The sequence below is a fragment of the Eschrichtius robustus genome, chromosome 2 (genome assembly GCF_028021215.1).
Source record: "Eschrichtius robustus isolate mEscRob2 chromosome 2, mEscRob2.pri, whole genome shotgun sequence".
Lineage (NCBI taxonomy): Eukaryota > Metazoa > Chordata > Mammalia > Artiodactyla > Eschrichtiidae > Eschrichtius > Eschrichtius robustus.
The window spans coordinates 51357774-51383045 of record NC_090825.1 but is presented as its reverse complement, the minus strand read 5'-3'; the positions used below and the strand labels follow the sequence as shown (position 1 = coordinate 51383045).

Sequence of the window (25272 nt, the reverse complement as noted above, 5' to 3'; positions counted from 1 at the left end):
AACATGAATTAACATCATGATCTAAACTTAAAGGAATAATCCCCAGCAGATGTGGAAGAGAGAGACCAGATTCCTGTCTGCATTTCACTTAGAAGCCAGTCTTCCCTCCAGGTAGGATTCTCCATCCCTAACCCAAAATATCTTCCAAAAAAATATAAATGATGGATTTGTTGTACATTATCACTTACAGAGAATAATTCAAATAACTATAATTACATTTCCTTCCTTTCTCCCCCCTCTTTTTTTTTCTGTGAGATTTGGACTAAACTGAGGCAAAAAGATGAGCAGAGGGAAAAATAAATGTGAGCCAAGTGACTTTGGAAAACTCCCTCAACAGAGAATCTAAAGGTACAGACTAGTCATAAAAAGCATAGGGTGCAGATGTTGCTACAATTTAGAACTTCACCAAATTGTCTGAAGTAATCACATAAAAGAGAAATACTCTTGAAGGTTATCATCTTGGAAAAAGGTTAAAAACCTTTGTGAGTTCTTTAGTGCCAGTGCAAGAGTTACTACATAAGCTTTTAGCTAGCAATGAAACAGAATGGGAAAAATAACCAGTTGCATCCTGGAGCTACCTTTGGTGGCTTGAAATCAGCCATGGTGAGAGTATTTACACCACAGAAGTCAGCAAATGATGCAAATCAGGGCTTTTCTTGCTTTCTGTTTTTTTAGGGAGCCAGTTTAGCTGTGCACCACTGAAAACTCTGCACAGGGATTAGCACGACCCTTAGCACCTGTGACAAAGATGTTCGAGTATATATAGCTTTGTCAAGGAAGATTTGGGGGAATAGATGAGTATTCTTTCTACAAGCAGGGGACTTCTAATACCCATCTTAGTAAGATTTGGTGTTCTATTTCTCTAGGAATTCAGATTTCATCGAATCCTTATTAGAAAGGATTTCTCTAAAATATGGCTCCTGTTTCACCTCTCTTCATTAAAAGCTAAAAGGAAGGAGATAAAATATATGTGCGACAGGAAAACCTCCTGGTTTCTAGTAAGCAGAAGTGGTACCCCATGATAGACTGTATAGAGTCACTGGAAAGGAGTCAAAGCCATAGAGAAACCAGACCTGCTTTTTTTTTTTTTTTTTTTTTTTTTGTGAATGACGGTGTTAAAGAATGTAACCCCTCTTAACTTCTCTACACCCCGTACATACAAATTGCTTATACTGATACAACCCTCAATGGTAACTCACTTCACACATCCATTTTCTTTCTTGTTATCGCCAAGATTAAACAGCATGTTGGGGCAATATTCTGCATTTATCTAACCTTTTCCATTCAGGCCACAGTGATACAACAGCACAGGTTTATGTACCTCACACGTCAGATCCTATCAAGAGACTTGGTAGTGACAGTTTGATAAGGACACCATAGCTTATTGAACTTGTTCTAAAAACAACAGCAGCAAACCACTCATCTCCTCACACTTTTTAATGACCTTTTTCTATGGTGTCCCCATTTTTAGATGCAGCAGATGCATTACTGACTGCGTGGCCACAGAGCATACAGAGAGCTGAGGGCATGTGTTAATGTGTGTTTTGATATTATACCATTAAAAATTCTAGAGCGATCTGCATTTCTTCAATTACCTATTGAGAAAGGAGAGGTCTAGAGTTAATTTTAACTTTCACCTCGCTGACAGCTTCAACCAAAGTGAAAAAATGGCTTGTCAGAAAATGAGAAAAAAAAATTGCCAGGAGTTGCTTTTCTCTCTGTTCTCCACAATGCCCAGCATCACCACAGATAACAAAGGAGAAGGCTACCGGACTTCACTGTTTCAGGATAACATCCCTAGGGCAAGTACATAGAGAAAAATAAATCCAAATAAATATAAAATTAGAATGAACTATACAGGCTAATTTTCTTACATGTTTTCTCTTTTTTTGGTCTTTGAACTCATTTTATTTCTTTTTTTGCAATTCACATGGCCCAAAAACGTTCCTGTGACGTTTCCAAAGATTTTACTATAAGCACATTTAATACTATATATGACAGATAATTTAACCATGTTAAGCTTTTAGAACATTGTTATTGCTATTATTCAGTTAAATTCAAAATGAGTTTTATTATCATGGTGGAATTCTGGTAAGATGCTAATCTCTGTAGAATTTCACATCTTTCTGCTCCTTGCAGTTTAAAGCAGGATGAGGAGCATTCAGCCAACCTGTTTTCATTTTGTCATTCAGTTATCTTTTTAAACCTATAAATACTAGTCTTCTGGTTGTGCCCTAGAGGCCTGTGGTTCCCTCTGTTTTAGGGATAAAACCACACTGTTTTAGGTGGACACAGTCTTGGAGGAATGGTAGAGAAACCTATGGGGTACTTCAATACAAATAGATCTAGTGGTAATACTTTTCGTAACACCAACAGAGACTTTGTGAGTTTAGAAAACAACATTTTGCTTTGTGAACATCTGTAATACAATTGATATTGCAGCGGTGAGGGAAAGATAGGGCACATTTCCAAACACTGGCTTATTTTTTGGTGGCTTAGCATCTGTTCCCCAGAACACCTTTATCATATCCCTCTCTTCCTCTTTGGAACTTTCTCCTACTTCTGAAGCAAAAAAGAAAGGGGGTGTCCTTCTATCTTCTCACCTCAGGTTCTAGATATGATCATAAAGAACAAATTATGAAATATTTCAGGCATACCAAAATGTAAAGAGAATAATATAATGAGGCTTGACTACCCAACATCTATCTTAAGAAATAAAACAATTACAAACACAAGTGAAGTCCCCTGTGTATTCCTTCTGCCTCCTCAGAGGTAACCACTAGTTTTTATGTTTTTATACTTTTGCTACATGTACACATCCATAAACAATATACAATGGTGAGTTGTGTGTTTTCAATTTTTATATAGGAGGTTGCCTATTCCTCACATTATTTTTAAGATAAACTAATACATACAACTCTGGTTTATTAATCTTCACCGCTTACAAAGTATTCCATAGCATGGATGTATAATAACTTATTTATCCACTCTTTGGTTGATGCTTCAACGTATATTTAGTACAGGTCCCCTTGAGCAATGTGTGAGAATTTCTTTAGGCAACAGACCTAGGATTAGAAATTTTGGATCACTGGATATGAACATTTTTAACTTCACTAGATATTGCCAGTCTCCAAAGATTGGATCACCAGCAGTGAAGCCAGCAGTCTGTTTAACAAGCCCTCTATGATCAAAGTTTCAGATTCATTAGTCTGGTGAGGTTTTACTAGGTAACTGGAAGTTAACCTGTGGTATAATCTTGGCATTCAGATTCTAGAAAACACTGACTAAATAGTACAGATAATATATAGTAAATAACCAGCATGACTGATTGTCATAAAAGGCTAAATTCTTAATGAGTTCTATTGCCAGGATGGGACCTCTGCATGTGCTCCTGCCGTTGCTGTGCTGAGAAGGGCAGAGGAGTGAGCAGGTAGCCTGGGGTCAGGCCAGTGTGTGCAATAAGGTTGGCTGACATTACTTAGTGTTATTGTCTTGACTGCATCAATTAAACCCAGGCATTGGCCTAGACGCAGGCGTGAACATTCACTTAGGGGTTCCTTAAGATTTAAGGCTATTGAGTCTTACTGATTTGGCTATTTTTAGATATTTATATGCAAAACAAACCCATCAATCTTTATATTACATAATTTAAAAATCATATTTCAAAGTTAGTGCTGTGGTAACAGGATGCCAAAGAGGTTTCCCTTAAATATTCTTTCTGTAAAGATGTCTTATAAAAAATCTTGAAAAGGAAGCCTTCACATATTTTAGGGTAAAAAGATACAAACAGATTTGTACATTCTGCAAATGGTTAACACGTAAACTAGAAGGAAAGTGACTTTATTTCAGATTTAGCAATATAAAAGCTCAACTAGGGGAAAAAAAACATGTACCAGTAACCAAAAGCATTTGCTTACATCATTCCACAATTTACATAACAAGATGATAATTGTTTTTCAAAACCAGACAACAAGTTCAAAAATGCTTCTTTTCACACCCTTAAGTGATGCTGTTGGGAACAATGGCTGTTTCAAGGCCATTTATTGCAGGCACATTTTCAGCTAGTTCTGGTTTATCATTACTCTCATTTTATCTTCTTTCTTTTTTCTCTCTCATCAGCTTTTTGCTTTCTTCCCTTCTTCTTTTATTCACTGGATTCCGAGGATCATAGATTTCAAACGTGTCTGAATCTTGCATGCTTGCATCTTTCACTTTTCTGCTTTTATCCTCAAACTGAAGTACATGCGACATCCTAAAGTGGGAGAGAGATGGTTCACTGATTTTTGCATGAGAACTGAAAGTAGAAATTCTACACTACACTTGTTTTGGCATGATGAACCAAAAGGGTACAAAACACCAAGATGGGTTTATTGTTTACTGGTGCTTATACCACATGGAAGCCAACTTCTCAGAAAACACTTAAATTTGAAAAACATGTCTGGAGTTTGTTTTGTTGGTTTGTATTTCTAGTAGTGAGTCTCTTTGCTTCAGACTTCACTCGAGGTTTCTTTCCTGATGGGAGGTTAAAAGTGTTCTACCCAGAAGTCTTCCTTCAACTAAACTCAGAGAACATCCTTCCAGCTTCCTTTAAAGAGCACACTCAGCCAGGTTGCAGAGCAAAACTCCCGACATTAAACCAGCCCTGTCTGGTTTTGTTTTGTTTTGTTTTCAGTAGTTAAACGGGTCAAGTAGGGAATGTGTTCAGAAAATTCCTGTTCAAATGCTGTTATGAATCCCTTTTCTGGGGAATTGCTGAGTTTAAAAAATTTTTTGTACAAAAAGAAACTGAGCTTTTGGCACGGCTCCATGGACTAATTTCCTCCTCCTACTGTTGATTACGGCAAATCTAACCACCCTGCTTTCCTACTTTATCAAATGCTTACTGGTCTTAAGGTCTCAACATGTGCTTGAATCCTAAGTGGTTGTAAGCTGGCTATGCTTAGCAGCAGAGAAATATGTAAGTGATTAGCTCTGCCCCCCATTAGGAGGTGCCGGGAATAAATAGGGAGGTCCCAAAACCAGATTCTAGGGCAGGTGAATGAATTTGGAAAGAGGAAAGTTCAGTTTTTATATATAAATAAAACTACTAAGGCTTTCCCCACTAAATATTTAAGCAGTTTTAAAAACAGGCGCACCCAACACTTTATCACAGCAGATGGGGGTAAACCGCCTGAAAGGTTAACACTCCCCACATGTCAGTTGTAACTTGCAGATGAAACCCACATATTACAGTGATTTCTGTTTCCCTATATGAGCAGAGATTGGGCAGTAGGTACTAGCAGAGATTCCCCTACCCTTTCTTCCTGCAGTACCACAAATGCGGAGGGAAGTTTACTTTTGTTAAAAATTCCCATGGATATACTTAGATTTTGAAGAATCCTAAAAAGATTTTGTGAGGGAAATGAAATGTTACAATATTAATGATACTACAATTGCACAGAGTTCAGTAGGGTTGACTGTTCACCAGGTTGACAAGTTTTATCTTACCACCTCTTCCTTCCCAGAAACCTCATTAGAATGCAATGAGTATGAGTGATGTTATTATGTGGATGAACTAGAGTCTACTTTTATTTACTGAGGTAAAGCACATTTGCCTTTCTATACTTTATTACTAATAATATATTATTTGCATCAGATTTCATAACATGCAATATCACACATGAGAACTGCTGACTTTTTATACTTCCATGGATTTAACCTTGGAAACAACCTCATTTAGAAAGTGCAACATAGGATTATTGCTTATTTAGATGGAGTACTCAGAGTCTGATTTTCTTGTGCTTTCAATTTTCTACACTGTTTGAGTATTAGCGTCTGAGAATAAAACAATCCTCAACTCCTAGCAAAAGGATAATTATTCTCCAGCCATGGTAGCAAGTGACCACTATAACCAGACTGAATCAATCAAACAGGATTTAATCAATTAACGGTGACTTGCCTAGGCCAAAATGATCAGTAATAACTCACTTCAGTAAATACACCTCTGAAAGCCACATAATCAGTGACAGCCTCATGCTTTTGAAAGTTGGCCAATCAGTGGCAGACCCACGCCATTGACATGCTTCTGAAAGCCAGCCAATCACCAGCAGTCTCTCCTGAATAGTGGTGCTTCTGAGGCTGATATTAACCCCTAAACAATCCCCAACCCCAAAACTCTACATAAGGTTTGCAACCTGCTTTGCTCAGAGAGACTGTGTCTAAAAGCAAGCTCTTTCTTATTTAAGTAATAAATTGAGCTTTTTTTTTTTTTTTTTCAGGTACTGAGAGGTGGTCTTTTTCTTTGATACTCCTTACAATCTATGCAGCATTCCCTAGAGTGAGCTCTTCAGAATTTGTAAGTATATTACCACTGATGAGGACTAAGTTTAGAAGTGCGGCAGGACTGTCCTGTTAAAGGTCCTTATCACACGTCACGGGGAGCCCAGACTCCTACACTGTATTTCGGTAAGTGCGCAGCAGCTTTCCAAATGATTTGTGCTGATGCCTAACCCCAAACCAGAAAATAGCTGGAATCATATTCCCTTTAAAACAATTTTATTCAATACTCCTATACTGATATAAAAATACAAATACCACTATATTAGTTAACTTATTAATACTTTTCCATATACACATTCTTCTATTTTAAAAATTATCCCTTTCTCTGCCCCAAAAGACAGATGGGTCTTTTGTTATAATCATTTCTAGTAGGGACTGTCCATGTTTCAAAAATGACTTTACCAGAATTTGTCAAATAAAACCATAAAAAGGCAACTTCCTCCTTTCTATGCCATGAGAGGATCTTACAACTACTAGATTTAGTTGGCTTTGGTATAAGAAATGAAATCTAGACATGTGAACAACAGCACAAAGTCCACAAAAAGAAACAGATTTTCCTACAAATCTGAAAAAACAGAAAGCTGTAAAGTAGCTGTCTTTCTCAACTGTTTGTTTCATACACCACTGCACTAAACAAGTCCAACATTTTGATTAATAACAAACCTAAACCCAGAGGAAAGAAGGGGCTATCAGCTTACAAATTACTTCAGCTTTAATATCATAATGCTTAGCATGGCTGGTTACTCAGCATAATATTTAATCTTTAATTGAAATAAAAACATAATCAAAATGCTTCACCCATTTATCTTTCAACATGCTTCGGTCACTTCATTTTAAAAAGCAAAACAAAACAGTTATTATGATTTTCAGCATAATAAACTCCTGACCTGTGTGCCTCCATAAATCACAGACTGCATGAACTGAAAGCATGCCCACATTTTACAGTCTCCTGTGAGAATACACATGCAGACTTATTATACAGACTTAATTCAAGTACATAAGGTCTGGTAGTTTACAACCTTGTATGTACCAATAACTCAATACTATCCACTCTGTGACTGGTCATAGAATTGGCCCAACAAGAGCAGTGAAGCTTTTGGAATTACACACTGATCATTTACATATGAAAATTTTAGAACTTGTTCATTTGAAGGCAAAGACAGAAGTTTAGTTCTGATTAATAACAATTTTTCATAAGATCAGATTCTCAAGTAAGAACATTGACTTTAGTGGTTATAGAAATATGGAGGCTTACCATTTTCATAGAGGCTGTGTATGACCAGGCCGCTCAAGATGGCGGTTCTCTTGCTCTCTGTACATCCCCTGCTCAACCAGTCCCTACTTCACCTACTCACATGACTGATCTTCCCTCTTAATCACAGAGCCTTAACGGTAACTGCCTACGTGTTTGCCCCCGGTCCCAGGTGGTTATCGTTCTAATGCTTAGACCAGAACCACTCCACCAAGCTAGGTTATCAAAGGGAAACATCTGCCCCACTGACAGTTGTTAACCTGAGGGGCTGAGAGGGACATGCTCCTCTGCTGGTTTCCCTGGTAACTGATGAGCCAACCTGACATCAATTCCCCCTATAAATGGTAACCTCCTTCTCCCCTGCAGTAGCGAAGATTGCTGCTGCATCCTGCCTGCCGTCTGCTATAGGTGGGGTGTCGCTCCAGGACATTTTGCTTCTGACTTGTAAGATTCCCTATCCAATACACCTTGGATGTCTCTTTCACTGTTTCCAGGCTCTTTCTTTGGTCTCACGGTTGGGCAACTACAAGGCTTGCAGACCTGAGGGGTACAGCCCCCAAACAAGTAAGTTTATTCTTTTTCTTTTTTGTATGAGGCTGTGTGGAATTATAAACAAAAGTAAACAAGAGAGTCTTCGAAAAGGACCTGGACCTTGACTAATTTGACATCCATTTTTAAAAACTCTCATGCAATTGTAAAATAGATTAAGATATGACAGCAGTTAATATTAACTGGGAAAGCAAGAGAGGTACTAATTCTCAGACATAACAGTAAGTAGTGCAATATAGAATTCCAATATTAATAACTCATTTCAGACTGAAATGCATTTAAATTATTTATGCTTATGTAATATAAACAGCTATCTTTTTCATCAGAAATTCTATAAACCACTCTTTCCCATTTTCAAGTCTCCCTAATATAGGAACTTACCACCCTACCCTTAGATTGTTGTAGGTGTCTTAACTGTTTTATGTCTGTACTATTTCTCCTTCTTCCAACCTCCAAAGGTGCTAAAATAATCTTTCTTAATACGTCTCCTTTTAGCATCCCTTTGACCAGAAACTATTGGCTATTGTATTCCACTGAAATAGCTGAGCCTGACCCTTAAAACCCTCAAACGACTGGATCTTCCCATCTCACCAACTTAATTTTGTTTCTTTCATCAACTCTCACCATTTTGTAATTGCCTGTTCACTTAATTGTGAACATCAGTTATTTGAGACAGTTTGAGTCTTGTTCACAGTTGAGCTCTCAGTGCTCAGAATGATGATTGGTGCTGGGAATCAAAGCCTTTAAACCCTCTGTATTGGCCAGGACCTCTGGCTGGAACTAGCTGGTTTGCTAACCTAACAGTTAACCTTCTTTTGTGGGCAGGGACTGTCTTTTATTTCTATGATAAACTTTTAAAATGTCTAACAGGTTCTGCAGAACGTCTTGAGCTCTTCACAGGTCCACCTTTTCATGACCTCTCATAGCTCAGCACACACTGATTGCTGCTTTTCCACTGCTCTCATATCAGTGATGGCTAGTTTTTATTCCCTGTAGACTCTGGTGGGAGCATGCCTTATGTTCTTTCCCATTTCCTATGGTACCTAATGTAGAACTAGATAGGATTTCTTTTAAAGCAATATTTCTCAAAGTCTAATCCCAGAGCCCAGCAACAAACGCAGGCTGCACATTACAATCACTTGGGTAGCTTTTAAAACTATCAACACCAGGCCTCCACCTCTAGAGGTACTGACTTAATTGTCCCAGGATGGGGCTCTAGCATCAGTAATCTAAAGTTTTTTCCTGGTGATCTAAAAATACAGCCAAAGTTAGGACCACAGCATTAAAGTTTAAGAGTCTTTAGGCTTTCAGATTGAGCTCATTAGCCATTTGTTTTGGCCCCTTCAGAGATGAAGAACAGCTGGTTCCTAATGACAAACTACTCACATACTTAAAGAAGCTTAAGTGGCTTCTGAGCCTGTTTTAACTGAATAATCTCAAGTGTATTATCCATTTCTTAAATATAGTCTGAGGAAAAGGCAAGGAGCTAACTGAATTATTCATTCAACAAATATTGGAGCCTTTTTATGTGTGAGACCCAGTGTCAGACAACAGGGAAATAAAACCAAATAGGACCCAGGCCCTGCTCTCCTAAAGTGAAAAATCTGTTAGGGGAGATTAACACACAGGCAGCAGAACAAATGTACATTTTGGAAATGCCTGCAAAATGGGAGGGCACAATAAGAAGAGCATCCTCCGACATAGCAGTCTATGAAGAGCTGTCACGTGTCTGGTATTGTCTTCACGATAACTACATGGGGTAGGTGGGAAATATGTTATTCACCTCCATTTCACAGGCAACCTGAGAGATTCATGGTCAAGAAACTTGTAGCTGGTAAGTAGTTGACCAGGTACTTGACTGAATGTCTTCAGAGGTAACAAACTTTCATCTTGTGAAGATGTATTTAACTTCAGGAATAAATCAAAAGTTAATTCAGTGCTAAGTCTAGTGAACAGGATAAAAAAAAAAAAATCAGATCGGGCAGTGCTTATTTTGGAATACAGCATTCTGAAAAGGCAACTATAAAGAGACAAGAATGATAATCTGTGTGGCTCCCAGGCTGGCCTATAATGCAATTAGAAAAGAAGTTCCAAAAATGTCTTGAGCCATGCGGGAGCCTCTTTGGGAAAAGACACCTCTCTACTAGGTGAACACTTGCTTTAAAAAAAAGGCAATTAATTTTCACTGTAAATTTTTATCCCTTTATTGCCTTTAATCATTGCTCCCTGGAATTAGTCCCAACTTCTCCCCATACCTCCTAAAATGAGGGTGCTAAGTAGGGACACACCATTCAGCTGGAGGTCCAAGAGGAGCAGAGCCAAAGGGCCCGGCACTGTAAGGGTGGGTGTCTGGCAGTCTCTTCGCAGAGCGTCAAATTACTAAGGACTGCCTTTATGACTGATGATGATATCCAGGTATTTTCTGTTACATATATATTTTTCAAAAATTCAGATTTAGCCATGAAAACTGTCCTGTTTTGAATCCTTCAGTGGTTCCCTGTTGTCTAAACAATGAAACCCAAATTTCTTACGTAGCCTCTATGACTTGGCTTTTGTTCCTCTCTCTAAGCTCCTATGTCATCTTCACATCTTACGCTCTAGACATCCTGAATTACTTGCAGTTTCCTGTATAGAACGTGCTCTCTCCTGCCTCCTTGCTGCCTCTGTATGGTGATATACTTCTCTCCCTGCTTCAGCTGAGGTGTCATCCCCTCTGGGAACCAGTCCCTGAATCCTCTCCTGGCCTGTCCTGCTCTTTTTCCAGGAGGGTTAAGGTCCTCTTCTGTACATGTCTTAGTTTAGCCTCCCTCACTAGACTGCAGATGGCTCTGTTTCATTGGCCTTTGTAACAGCACCAGTCACCAAGCCTTGACAAGAAGAATGCCCTCAATAAATGCTGAATGAACACATGTTTCTGGGTAGCCAGTAACCTCTAAAAACCTGGTTTTGTTCACCTTTCTCCTTGAGTATCAATAGATAATTCCAAATTATTTAGTAATTTCAGTTGACCCTTGAACAACATGGGTTTGCAATGCGCAGGTCCACTTACATGCGGAGTTTTTCAGCAGTAAACACTATAACACTATATGATCTGTGGTTGGTTGATTTTGCAGATGTGGAACTGCTTCTATGGAGGAGCCAGGTACATAGAGGGCCAACTATAAATTATAAGCGGATTTTCAACTGCACAGAGGGTGGGTGCCTTAAACCCTCACGTTGTTCAAGTGTCAACTGGATGCTTGTAAGCCTTTCAGTTTTCCAGATAAGTAACTCTTCTTTCAAACTCTACAATACTAGAGAAAAGGCTAATAGTCTAAGACCTAAAACAACATATTTCCACCACCATTAAGTTTATGCTATAAAACTCCAACAGATCTTTCTCAAATGAGCCAGTTAAACTGCCTAATGATTGGTATTTGTCTTCTGTACTCAGCCTTAGAGGTGTAAGGTAGGGAAAAAAATGCATATATTGTCCTCAGACAGCCTTCCTCTACTTGGGTTGAAAGGCCCTGCCTTTCTTTGTGAAACTTTGTCACCTACATAATTTGTCTTTAGTGTTGACAGCTTCTCATTTCTCTGTTCAGTTAGAATTCTTAAGAAACCCAACTAAATAACCCCTGATTATTACTTAAGTTATCGTTCTTAAGGGACTATGGATAGAAACTTAAATGATCTAGTTTATAAGTTTTCTTTTTTGTTTTCTTTTGGTGGGAGAGGGCTTGAAAGGAGACTTGTATTTGAAAAGCAAAAACAGGCTTTTTTTTAAAAGAAATGTCAGTGAGACAAAATAATTTTTAAGTTTAACCCACATTTGATCCTTTGAAAAAAACCACACCCTGCTGTGTATCAGAGATGGGCCACAGCATACTTCTGTCCATGTCACTTCTCTGGAATGCCCTACGACCTCCTTCCCACTGGTTTATGTCCCCTGAGCTTCCAAAGCCCAATTTAACTGCCATTTCCTCCTAAAAATCTGACTGCCTTGGGCCTCAGGACCTACTTTTGCCTTTGAATTTCTCTAACGCCTTTTATGGAAGCTTTTGTGGATTGAAGTCAGAAGACCTGGGTTTGAGTTAAAATTCAGTCATTCAGTGTTTCTGTAGGAAAGTCACATTGCTCTTCAGGTCTCTGTTTCCTCATCTGTGAAGAGGGTATGGTAATAAGCACCATATTTACATAGTTAGAACGAGGTTCAAACATCATGCCTACCATTGTGGTCCAAACACTTACCATTTTAACTTATTTTGTATTTTGTGTGTATGGGTGTTAATATAAAGTGAGCTTGTATATATTTATCATTTTTATACTATTCTATTAAACTTCATACCCTTTTTCAAAGTGTTTTCATGTACATTATCATACAAAACTTATTTGATCTCACTTAACTGTAGGTTTATATGTATATTTATAGTATGTCCTGTCTACACGACGCCATAAGCCATTGAAAGGGCAGAAGCTATTTATAGATTGAAAGAATTATAGAAATCTTATTTTTACAACTTTCATAGCATGATTAACATACATTCACTGTCTTTGTATGTTTTTTCTTTGTGCAAAGTAAAGCAATCCTTAGAGGCAAAAAGAAAAAACAAACAAAAAAATTACCTGTAACTCCATAGCTTATCAATAACTACTGTAAACATACAGGCACATCGCTTCCTACACTTTGTTCTATGCATGTCTAAATATGTATATATACTTATAGTAAGTCCCCTACATATGAACCTTCAAGTTGCAAACTTTCCAAGATGCGAACGTGCATTCGCCTGTCCAGTCATGTAAGTTAGTTCACGTGTCTGGCGTACACTATCACGTGTGTGCATCCTCTACAAGTGGTTGTGCTTTTGTGTACTTTACTGTACAGTACTGTATAGAGTACAGTAGTACGGTATCTTTATTTCAAGCCCAGGATGTCCGGAAGCAAGCATAAAAGCAGCTGTGATGTAGCTGGTACTGTTAAGAAGCGCCAAGCAATAACGATGGAAACAAAAGTGAAAATAATTGAGAAAGTGGAGCGAGGCGAAAAGATGGTAGACGTCGCTCGTTCTTATAATGAGGAGCTTACTAATGAAGACCTGATGGAATTGGAGGCCCAGAGAGAGGACTAAGAGAGATAAGAGGAAGAAGAAGTAACCGAAGAACCGAAGAGATTCATGACACAGGAAATGGCAAGGGGATTTTCTTTATTTGAGGAGGCACTGTTAGTTTTTTGAGGCACAGGACCCGAACATAGAACAGTACACGAAGGTTGCAGCAGCTGTTCAAAATGCAATGCAGTGCTACCATGTCATCTATGATGAGGAAAAACACAACTACCACCCAGACATCACTGGATCATTTTTTCAAGAGGGTAGATAGAATTGAATCCAGCAAGGAACCAGAACCTGTGCCATTAATGTCAGGTGTGAGTGAAATTGCAGCTTGCCCTCCTTCTCCTATTGCTGACGATCCTTCAAGCTCTACCATCTCCTACCTCCTCTCCCTCCTCCAGTCAGTAACTCTTCTTGCCTGTTCACTCGATGCCAGCCCCTGTATGCCAGCTGTTGTACTGTACTACTGTACTTTTCAAGGTACTGTACTGTGAGATTAAAAATGTTTTCTTTATTTTTTGTGTTTGTTTTTTATGTATTATTTGTGCAAAAAGTATTATAAACCTATTACAATACAGTACTATATAGCCGATTGCGTTAGTTGGGTACCTAGGCTAACTTTGTTGGACTTACGAACAAATTGGATTTACGAATGTGCTCTCAGAACTTGTTGGTATGTCGGGGAACTTACTATATATTTGAATGGGTCACAATGCATATATTTTACAATTTGCTTTTCATACTGAGCTACACCACAAACATCTTTTTAATAACTATACTTTTACATCATTGTATTCATTGCCTAATATTTGGTCCTACAGATAATTTAAAATCCACCCTATATTAGAATTCTTACTCTTGTTCAAATTTCTACCTTTGCAAACATTACTGCAAATAATATCTATGTGAAAAATATTTGGATTTTCTTATTTGTAGTAAATGTTTCTGGGGGGGGGCTGGTTCAACATTCTTTCTTTTAGTAGATTGGTCTTTTCCTTTAAGAAATGACCCTTCCCCACTGTCAGCCCTTGTGGTTGGGACCCCCTCGTCCTTGTCTGAGGAAGGGAACACATGGTATAGGCCCGTGCAGACTAACCAGTGATTAGATCAGGGAATGGGCATTTGAATCCGGCAAGGTCAAACAGAACTGGCTCAGGACTTTTTCTGGAACTATGGGGTTGGCCATAATGGAAACATAAGCCCAGAGCTTCTGGAGGCCACCTCCTGGGTGGGAAGCCTGCCTATGGAATGAGAGGAAAATGGAGCCAGAAGACAGAGATTCCTGACATTGGCTGAACTCTGACCCAGCTGTGCCCTAGCTTCAGTTCTTAAGCTTCCCATGCTGATAAACCCCCATTTTTAGTTGAAGACATTTCTGTCATTTGTAATAATCTTTACTAACGCTTAGGATAAATTCCTATAAGTAGAATTCTTAGGTCAAAGATTTGTACACTTTTAAGGCACTTGATATATATGATCTACCTTCCCTTCAAAAAGGATATACCAATTCATTCATCAGCAGAGTGCCTTATTTTGTTTTGATTAATAAACTGATTTTTGTTTTCATTCCCCACCCCCCCGTAATGTTTTTGGCTATTTGTATTTCTTTTGCGACATGTCCTTTGCCCATTAAAAAAAAAAAAAAAAAAAAGAGGCATACTCATCTTCTCCTTATGGATTTGGGAGAATTAATATATTAAGAATATAAATCCTTATTTATCACATAAACTACAAATAGACTTTGTAGTTTGTCATTTCTTTTTTGAGTTTCACCTCCTTTCTTCCTTCTATCTATCCCTCCTTTTCCCTTCCTTCTTTGCTTCCATACAGAACTTAACAGTTTTTTATACAGTGCTAGTGAGTAGTGTCTTCCTTTAAGTCTGTCTTTAGAGTCATACTTAGGAAGTCCTTCCTCACATTATGACCATGTAAATATCCACCTATATTTTCTTCTAGCACTTTTACAGTTCTTTTTTCACTTGTTAATCTTTTATCAATTTAGAATTTTCTTTTAGTGTTTGGGTAAGATAAAATTGTAATTTCTTCTCCCCAAATAGTTACTTAGTTGTCCCAATTTCATTTCTTCAATAATCTACCCTGTACTGTTTCCCACTGCTTCAATTAACATAGTTTTGGCATCTTACTGAGAAACATCATTACCTTCTTACTCTTGGAAAAAACATTTCTCAAAATTTATTTTACTTTTATTTTTAGAAGAGGTTTACATTTACAGAAACACTGACCAGATAGTACAGTTCCCTTATACACCTAAACCAATTTTCCCTATTACTGTCTTACATTAATATGGTACATTTCTTATACTTAATGAACACTGATATCTTATTAAGTAAAGTTTATTTAGATTTCCCTAGTATTATGGACTAAATTACATTCCCCCCAAATTCATATGTTGAAGCCCTAACTCCCAGTGTGACTGTATATGGAGATAGGGCCTTTAAAGGAGGTAATTAAAATTAAATAAGGTCATAAGGGTAGGGCCTTAATCCAAGAGAACTGATGTCCTTAAAAGAAGAGGAAGAGACACTAGGACCACATACAGAGAAAAGGCCATGTGAGGAAACGGTAAGAAGGCAGCTGTTTTGTTGATTTCAACAGAAATCACCCTGCTGTCATTTAGATCCTGGACTTCCAGAACTGTGAGAAAATATATTTGTTGTTTAAGCCACCCAGTCTGTGGTATTTTGTTATGGCAGCCCTAGGCTACTAATATGCTTAACTTTTACCTGACATCCTTTTTTCTGTTCTAGGATCCCATTCAGGATACCACATTAGATTTAGTTGTCGTGTCTCCTTGAGCTATTCTTGGCTGTGGCAATTTCTCAGAATTTCCTTGTTTTTGATCACTTTGACAGTATTTTTTAAAATTGAATTTTAGTTGATTTACAATGTTGTATTACTTTCAGGTGTATAGCAAAGTGATTCAGTTATACATATATACATCTATTCTTTTTCAGATTTTTTTCCCATATAGGTTATTGCAAAATATTGAATATAGTTCCCTGTGCTATACCGTAGGTCCTTGTTGGTTACATATTTTATATATAGTATATATATGTCAATCCCAAACTCCTAATTTATCCCCCCCCCCCCACCTTTTCCCCTTTGGTAACCATAAGTTTGTTTTCTATGTCTGTGGGTCTGTTTCTGTTTTGTAAATAAGTTCATTTGTATCATTCATTGGAAAAAGAATTCCACATATAAGTGATATGATATGGTATGTCTCTTTTGCTGTCTGGCTTACTTCACTTAGTATGATAAGCTCCAGGTCCCTCCATGTTGCTGCAAATGGCTTTATTTCATTCTTTTTTATGGCTGAGTAATATTACATTGTGTATATATACCACATCTTCTTTATCCATTCTTCTGTCAATGGACATTTAGGTTGCTTCCATGTTTTGGCTATTGTAAATAGTGCTGCAGTGAACATTGGGGTGCATGCATCTTTTCGAATTATAGTTTTCTCTGGATCTGTGCCTAGGAGTGGGATTGCAGGATCATATGTAGCTCTAGTTTTAGTTTTTTAAGGAACCTCCATACTGTTCTCCATACTGGCTGTACCGATTTACATTCCCATCAACAGTGTAGGAGGGTTCCTTTTTCTCCACATCCTCTCCAGCATTTGTTATTTTAATGATGGCCATTCTAACTGGTGTGAGGTGGTACCTCACTGTAGTTCTGATTTGCATTTCTGTAATAATTAGTGATGTTGAGCATCTTTTCATTTGCCTTTTGGCCATCTGTATGTCTTGTTTGGCGAAATGTCTATTTAGATCTTTTCTCTATTTTTTGATTGGGTTGTTTGACATTAGATATATGAGCTGTTTATATATTTTGGAAATTAAGCCCTTGTGGGTCACATCGTTTGCAAATACTTTCTCCCATCCCATAGGCTGTGTTTTCATTTTTTTTTTTTTTGTATTTTTGAATTTCATTTATTTTTTTATACAGCAGGTTCTTATTAGTCATCAATTTTATACACATCAGTGTATACATGTCAAACCCAATCTCCCAATTCATCAATTTCTGCCCTGCAAACTGGTTCATCTGTACCATTTTTCTAGGTTCCACATATATGCGTTAATATACGATATTTGTTTTTCTCCTTCTGACTTACTTCACTCTGTATGACAGTCTCTAGATCCATCCACGTCTCAACAAATGACCCAATTTCGTTCCTTTTTATGGCTGACTAATATTCCATTGCATATATGTACCACATCTTCTTTATCCATTCGTCTGTCAATGGGCATTAGGTTGCTTCCATGACCTGGCTATTGTAAATAGTGCTGCAGTGAACATTGGGGTGCATGTGTCTTTTTGAATTATGGTTTTCTCTGGGTATATGCCCAGTAGTGGGATTGCTGGGTCATATGGTAATTCTATTTTTAGTTTTTTAAGGAACCACCATACTGTTCTCCATAGTGGCTGTATCAGTTTACATTCCCACCAACAGTGCAAGAGGGTTCCCTTTTCTCCACACCCTCTCCAGCATTTGTTTTTTGTAGATTTTCTGATGATGCCCATTCTAACTGGTGTGAGGTGATACCTCATTGCAGTTTTGTTTTGCATTTCTCTAATAATTAGTGATGTTGAGCAGCTTTTCATGTGCTTCTTGGCCATCTGTATGTCTTCTTTGGAGAAATGTCTATTTAGGTCTTCTGCCCATTTTTTGATTGGGTTGTTTGCTTTTTTAATATTGAGCTGCATAAGCTGTTTATATATTTTGGAGATTAATCCTTTGTCCTTTGATTCGTTTGCAAATATTTTCTCCCATTCTGAGGGTTGTCTTTTCATCTTATTTATGGTTTCCTTTGCTGTGCAAAAGCTTTTAAGTTTCATTAGGTCCCTTTTGTTTATTTCTGTTTTTATTTCCATTACTCTAGGAGGTGGCTCAAAAAAGATCTTGCTGTGATTTATGTCAAAGAGTGTTCTTCCTATGTTTTCCTCTAAGAGTTTTATAGTGTCCGGTCTTACATTTAGGTCTCTAATCCATTTTGAGTTTATTTTTGTGTATGGTGTTAGGGAGTGTTCTAATTTCATTCTTTTACATGTAGCTGTCCAGTTTTCGCAGCACCACTTATTGAAGAGACTGTCTTTTCTCCATTGTATATCCTTGCCTCCTTTGTCATAGATTAGCTGACCATCGGTGCGTGGGTTTATCTCTGGGCTTTCTATCTTGTTCCACTGATCTATATTTCTGTTTTTGTGCCAGTACCATATTGTCTTGATTACTGTAGCTTTGTACTATAGTCTGAAGTCAGGGAGTCTGATTCCTCCAGCTCCGCTTTTTTCCCTCAAGACTGCTTTGACTATTCGGGGTCTTTTGTGTCTCCATACAAATTTTAAGATTTTTTGTTCTAGTTCTGTAAAAAATGCCATTGGTAATTTCATAGGGATTGCATTGAATCTGTAGATTGCTTTGGGTAGTATAGTCATTTTCACAATATTGATTCTTCCAATCCTAGAACATGGTATATCTCTCCATCTGTTGGTATCATCTTTAATTTCTTTCATCAGTGTCTTATAGTTTTCTGCATACAGGTCTTTTGTCTCCCTAGGTAGGTTTATTCCTAGGTATTTTATTCTGTTTGTTGCAGTGGTAAATGGGAGTGTTTCCTTAATTTCTCTTTCAGATTTTTCATCATTAGTGTATAGGAATACAAGAGATTTCTGTGCATTAATTTTGTATCCTGCAACTTTACCAAATTCATTGATTAGCTCTAGTAGTTTTCTGGTGGCATCTTTAGGAGTCTCTGTGTATAGTATCATGTCATCTGCAAACAGTGACAGTTTTACTTCTTCTTTTCCAATTTGGATTCCTTTTATTTCTTTTTCTTCTCTGATTGCTGTGGCTAGGACTTCCAAAACTATGTTGAATCATAGTGGCGAGAGTGGACATCCTTGTCTTGTTCCTGATCTTAGAGGAAATGCTTTCAGTTTTTCACCATTGAGAATGATGTTTGCTGTGGGTTTGTCGTATATGGCCCTTATTAGGTTGAGGTGGGTTCCCTCTATGCCCACTTTCTGGAGAGTTTTTTGTTTTTTTTTATCATAAATGGGTGTTGAATTTTGTCAAAAGCTTTGTCTGCATCTATTGAGATGATCATATGGTTTTTCTTCTTCAATTTGTTAATATGGTGTATCACATTGATTGATTTGCATATATTGAAGAAGCCTTGCATCCCTGGGATAAATCCCACTTGATCATGGTGTATGATCCTTTTAATGTGTTGTTGGATTCTGTTTGCTAGTAATTTGTTGAGGATTTTTGCATCTATATTCATCAGTGATATTGGTCTGTGATTTTCTCTTTTTGTAGTATCTTTGTCTGGTTTTAGTATCAGGGTGATTGTGGCCTCATAATGAGTTTGGGAATGTTCCTTCCTCTGCAATTTTTGGAAGAGTTTGAGAAGGATGGGTGTTCACCTGTGAAGCCATCTGGTACTGGACTTTTGTTTGTTGGAAGATTTTTAATCACAGTTTCAATTTCAGTGCTTGTGATTGGTCTGTTCATATTTTCTGTTTCTTCCTGGTTCAGTCTTGGAAGGTTATACTTTTCTAAGAACTTGTCCATTTCTTCCAGGTTGTCCATTTTATTGGCATAGAGTTGCTTGTAGTAGTCTCTTAGGATGCTTTGTATTTCTGCCGTGTCTGTTGTAACTTCTCCTTTTTCATTTCTAATTTTATTGATTTGAGTACTCTCCCTCTTGATGAGTCTGGCTAATGGTTTATCAATTTTGTTTATCTTCTCAAAGAACCAGCTTTTAGTCTTATTGATCTTTGCTATTGTTTTCTTTGTTTCTATTTCATTTATTTCTGCTCTGATCTTTATGATTTCTTTCCTTCTGCTAACTTTGGGTTTTGTTTGCTCTTCTTTCTCTAGTTCCTTTAGGTGTAAGGTTAGATTGTTTATTTGAGATTTTTCTTCTTACTTGAGGTAGGTTTGTATAGCTATAAACTTCCCTCTTAGAACTGGTTTTGCTGCATCCCATAGGTTTTGGATCGTGTTGTTTTCATTGCCATTTGTTTCTATGTATTTTTTTTATTTCTTCTTTGATTTCTTCAGTGATCTCTTGGTTATTTAGTAACGTATTGTTTAGCCTCCTTGTGTTTATGTTGTTTACGTTTTTCTCTCCATAATTCATTTCTAATCTCATAGCGTTGTGGTCAGAAAAGATGCTTGATATGATTTCAATTTTCTTAAGTTTACTGAGGCTTGATTTGTGACCCAAGATGTGACCTATCCTGGAGAATGTTCCGTGCACACTTGAGAAGAAAGTGTAATCTGCTGTTTTTGGATGGAATGTTCTATAAATATCAATTAAATCCATCTGGTCTATTGTGTCATTTAAAGCTCCTGTTTCCTTATTTATTTTCATTTTGGATGATCTGCCCATTGGTGTAAGTGAGGTGTTAAAGTCCCCCACTAATTATTGTGTTACTGTCGATTTCCTCTTTTATAGCTGTTAGCAGTTGCCTTATGTATTGAGGTGCTCCTATGTTGGGTGCATATATATTTATAATTGTTATATCTTCTTCTTGGATTGATCCCTTGATCATTATGTAGTGTCCTTCCTTGTCTCTTGTAACATTCTTTATTTTAAAGTCTATTTTATCTGATATGAGTATTGCTGCTCCACCTTTCTTTGATTTCCATTTGCATGGAATATCTTTTTCCATCCCCTCACTTTCAGTCTGTATGTGTCCCTAGGTCTGAAGTGGGTCTCTTGTAGACAGAATATATATGGGTCTTGTTTCTGTATCCATTCAGCAAGCCTGTGTCTTTTGGTTGGAGCATTTAATCCATTTCCATTTAAGGTAATTATCGATATGTATGTTCCTGTGACCATTTTCTTAATTGTTTTGGGTTTGTTTTTGTAGATCCTTTACTTCTCTTGTGTTTCCCACTTAGAGAAGTTCCTTTAGCGTTTGTTGTAGAGCTGGTTTGGTGGTGCTGAATTCTCTTAGCTTTTGCTCGTCTGTAAAGCTTTTGATTTCTCTGTTGAATGTGAATGAGATCCTTGCTGGGTAGAGTAACCTTGGTTGTAGGTTCTTGCCTTTCATCACTTGAAATATATCATGCCACTCCCTTCTGGCTTGTAGAATTTCTGCTGAGAAATCAGCTGTTAACCTTATGGGAGTTCCCTTGTATGTTATTTGTCGTATTTCCCTTGCTGCTTTCAATAATTTTTCTTTGTCTTTACTTTTTGCCAATTTGATTATTATGTGTCTCGGCATGTTTCTCCTTGGGCTTATCCTGTATGGGACTCTCTGCGCTTCCTGGACTTGGATGGCTATTTCCTTTCCCATGTTAGGGAAGTTTTTGACTATAACCTCTTCAAATATTTTCTCGGGTCCTTTCTCTCTCTCTTCTCTTTCTGGGACCCCTGTAATGGGAATGTTGTTGTGTTTAGTGTTGTCCCAGAGGTCTCTTAGGCTGTCTTCATTTCTTTTCATTCTTTTTCTTTATTCTGTTCAGCAGCAGTGAATTCCACCGTTCTGTCTTCCAGGCCACTTATCCATTCTTCTGCCTCAGTTATTCTGCTATTGATTCCTTCTAGTGTAGTTTTCATTTCAGTTATTGTATTGTTCATCTCTGTTTGTTTGTTCTTTAATTCTTCTAGGTCTTTGTTAAACATTTCTTGCATCTTCTCGATCTTTGCCTCCATTCTTTTTCCAAGGTCCTGGATCATCTTCACTATCATTATTCTGAATTCTTTTTCTGGAAGGTTGCCTATCTCCACTTCATTTAGTTGTTTTACTGGGGTTTTATCTTGTTCCTCCATCTGGTACATAGCCCTCTGCCTTTTCATCTTGTCTGTCTTTCTGTGACTGTGGTTTTTGTTCCACAGGCTGCAGGATTGTAGTTCTTCTTGCTTCTGCTGTCTGCCCTCTGGTGGATGAGGCTATCTAAGAGGCTTGTGCAAGTTTCCTGATGGGTGGGACTGGTGGTGGGCAGAGCTGGCTGTTGCTCTGGTGGGCAGAGCTCAGTAAAACTTTAACCCACTTGACTGCTGATGGGTGGGGCTGGGTTCCCTCCCTGTTGGTTGTTTGGCCTGAGGCGACCCAACACTGGAGCCTGCAGGCTCTTTGGTGGGGCTAAGGGTGGACTCTGGGAGGGCTCACGCCAAGGAATACTTCCCAGAACTTTTGCTGCCAGTGTCCTTGTCCTCACAGTGAGCCACAGCCACCCACCACCTCTGCAGGAGACACTCCAACACTAGCAGGTAGGTCTGGTTCAGTCTCCCCTGGGGTCCCTGCTCCTTCCCCTGGGTCCCGATGCGCACACTACTTTGTGTGTGCCCTCCAAGAGTGGAGTCTCTGTTTCCCCCAGTCCTGTCAGACTCCTGCAATCAAATCCCTCTAGCCTTCAAAGTCTGATTAGGAATTCCTCCTCCCGTTGCCAGATCCCCAGGTTCAGAAGCCTGATGTGGGGCTCAGAACCTTCACTCCAGTGGGTGGACTTCTGTGGTATAAGTGTTCTCCAGTGTGTGAGTCACCCACCCAGCAGTTATGGGATTTGATTTGATTTTGATTGCACCCCTCCTACCATCTCATTGTGGCTTCTCCTTTGTCTTTGGATGTGGGGTATCTTTTCGGGTGAGTTCCAGTGTCTTCCTGTTGATGATTGTTCAGCAGTTAGTTGTGATTCTGGTGTTCTCACAAGAGGGAGCGAGAGCACGTCCTTCTACTCTGCCATCTTGGTTCAGGCTCTCGTTTTGTTTATGGTTTCCTTTGCTGTGCAAAACCGTTTAAGTTTCATTAGGTCCCATTTGTTTATTTTTGTTTTTATTTCCATTATGAGATGGATCCAAAAAGATACCACTGCAATTTATGTCAGAGTGTTCTGCCTATGTTTTCCTCTAGGAGTTTTATAGTATCTGGTCCTACATTTAGGCCTTTAATCCATTTTGAGTTTATTTTTGTATATGGTGTTAGAGAATGTTCTAATTTCATTCTTTGACATGTAGCTGTCCAGTTTTCCGAGCACCACTTATTGAAGAGACTGTCTTTTCTCCATTGGATATTCTTGCCTCCTTTGTCATAGACTATTTGACAATAGGTGTGTGGTTCTGGGCTTTCTATCCTGTTTCATTGATCTATATTTCTGTTTTTATGCCAGTACCCTATTGTTTTGATTACTATAACTTTTTAGAATAGTCTGAAGTCAGGGAGCCTGATTCCTCCAGTTCCATTTCTTTCTTTTTTTTTAAAAATTTATTTATTTATTATTTTTTTAAAAATTTTTGGCTGTGTTGGGTCTTCATTGCTGTGTGCAGGCTTTTCTCTAGTTGTGGTGAGCGGGGGATACTCATCGTTGCGGTGCACGGGCTTCTCATTGTCATGGCTTCTCTTGTTGCGGAGCACGGGCTCTAGGCGCGCGGGCTTCAATAGTTGTGGCACGTGGGCTCAGTAGTTGTGGCGCATGGGCTTAGTTGCTCCACGGCATGTGGGATCTTCCCGGACCAGGGCTCGAACCCGTGTCCCCTGCATTGGCAGCCGGATTCTCAACCACTGTGCCACCAGGGAAGCCCCCAGTTCCATTTCTTTTTCTCAAGATTGCTTTGGCTATTCGGGGTCTTTTGTTTCTCCATACAAATTAAAAAATTTTTTGTTCTGCTTCTGTTAAAAAAAAAAATGTCATTGGTATTTTGATAGGGATTGCATTGAATCTGTAGATTGCTTGCCTTGGGTAGTATACTCATTTTAACAATATTGATTCTTCCAAGAGCAGTGTACATCTTTCCATCTGTTTGTGCCAACTTTGATTTTTTTTTCATCAGCATCTTATAGTTTTCAGAGTACAGGTCTTTTGCCTCCTTAGGTAGGTTTATTCCTAGGTATTTTATTCTTTTTTTGAAGTGGTGGTAAATGGGACCGTTTCGTCAATTTTTCTTTCTGATCTTTCGTTGTTAGTGTATAGAAATGCAACAGACTTCTGTGTATTAATTTTGTATCCTGCCACTTTACTAGAGCTCATCAATGAATTTGGTAGTTTTCTGGTAGCATCTTTAGGATTTTCTACGTATTGTATCATGTTATCTGCAAACAGCGACAGTTTTACTTCTTCTTTTCCAATTTGGATTCCTTTTATTTCTTCTTTGATTGCCTTGGCTAGGACTTGCAAAACTATGTTGAGTAAAAGTGGTGAGAGTGGATGTCCTCGTCTTGTTCTTGATCTTAGAGGAAATGCTTTCAGCTTTTCACCATTGAGTATGATGTTAGTTGTGGGTTTGTTATATATGGTCTTTATTATGTTGAGGTAGGTTCCCTCTATGCCCACTTTCTGGAGAGTTTTTAATCATAAATGGATGTTGAATTTTATTGAAAGCTTTTTCTGCATCTAGTGAGATGATCATATGCTTTTTATTCTTCAATTTGTTGATGTGGTGTATCACACTGTTTGATTTGTGGAAGTGAAGAATCCTTGCATCCCTGGGATAAATCCCACTTCATCATGGTGTATGAGCCTTTTAATGTGTTGTTGGATTCGGTTTGCTAGTATTTTGTTGAGGATTTTTTGCATCTATGTTCATCAGTGATGTTGGCCAGTAATTTTCTTTTTTTTGTGATATCTTTGTCTGGCTTTAGTATCAGGGTGATGCTGGCCTCATAGAATGAGTTTGGAAGTGTTTCTTCCTCTGCAATTTTTTGGAAGAGTTTCAGCAAGACAGGTGTTAGCTCTTCTCTAAATGTTTGATAGAATTTGCCTTTAAAGCCATCTGTTCCTGGACTTTTGTTTGTTGGGAGTTTTTAAATCACAGATCCAATTTCATTACTTGTGATTGATTGGTCTGTTCATATTTTCTATTTCTTCCTGGTTCAGTCTTGGGAGATTGTACCTTTCTAAGAATTTGTCCATTTCTACTAGGTTGTCCATTTTATTAGCATACAGTTGCTTGTAGTAGTCACTATGGTCCTTTGTATTTCTGTGGTGGTGGTTATGACTTCTTTTTCATTTCTAATTTTATTCATTTGAGCCCTCTCCCTTTTTTCTTTTTTCTTGATGAGTCTGGCTAATGGTTTATCAATTTTGTTTAT

The 25272-nt window shown here is 38.1% G+C and overlaps 1 protein-coding gene across 2 annotated transcripts in view; it reads right to left on the bottom strand.

Annotated features, from left to right (window-relative positions):
• Positions 1–2101: 2101 nt before the first annotated feature.
• CWC27 (CWC27 spliceosome associated cyclophilin) overlaps positions 2102–25272 on the bottom strand; it is a 227022-nt gene continuing 203851 nt past the window's right edge. For both annotated transcript variants that reach the window (XM_068535403.1, XM_068535402.1), the window contains exon 15: positions 2102–4252. In XM_068535403.1, coding sequence (XP_068391504.1) covers positions 4090–4252 — 163 coding nt within the window. In that variant the 3' untranslated portion in view covers positions 2102–4089. The remainder of the gene's footprint in view (positions 4253–25272) is intronic.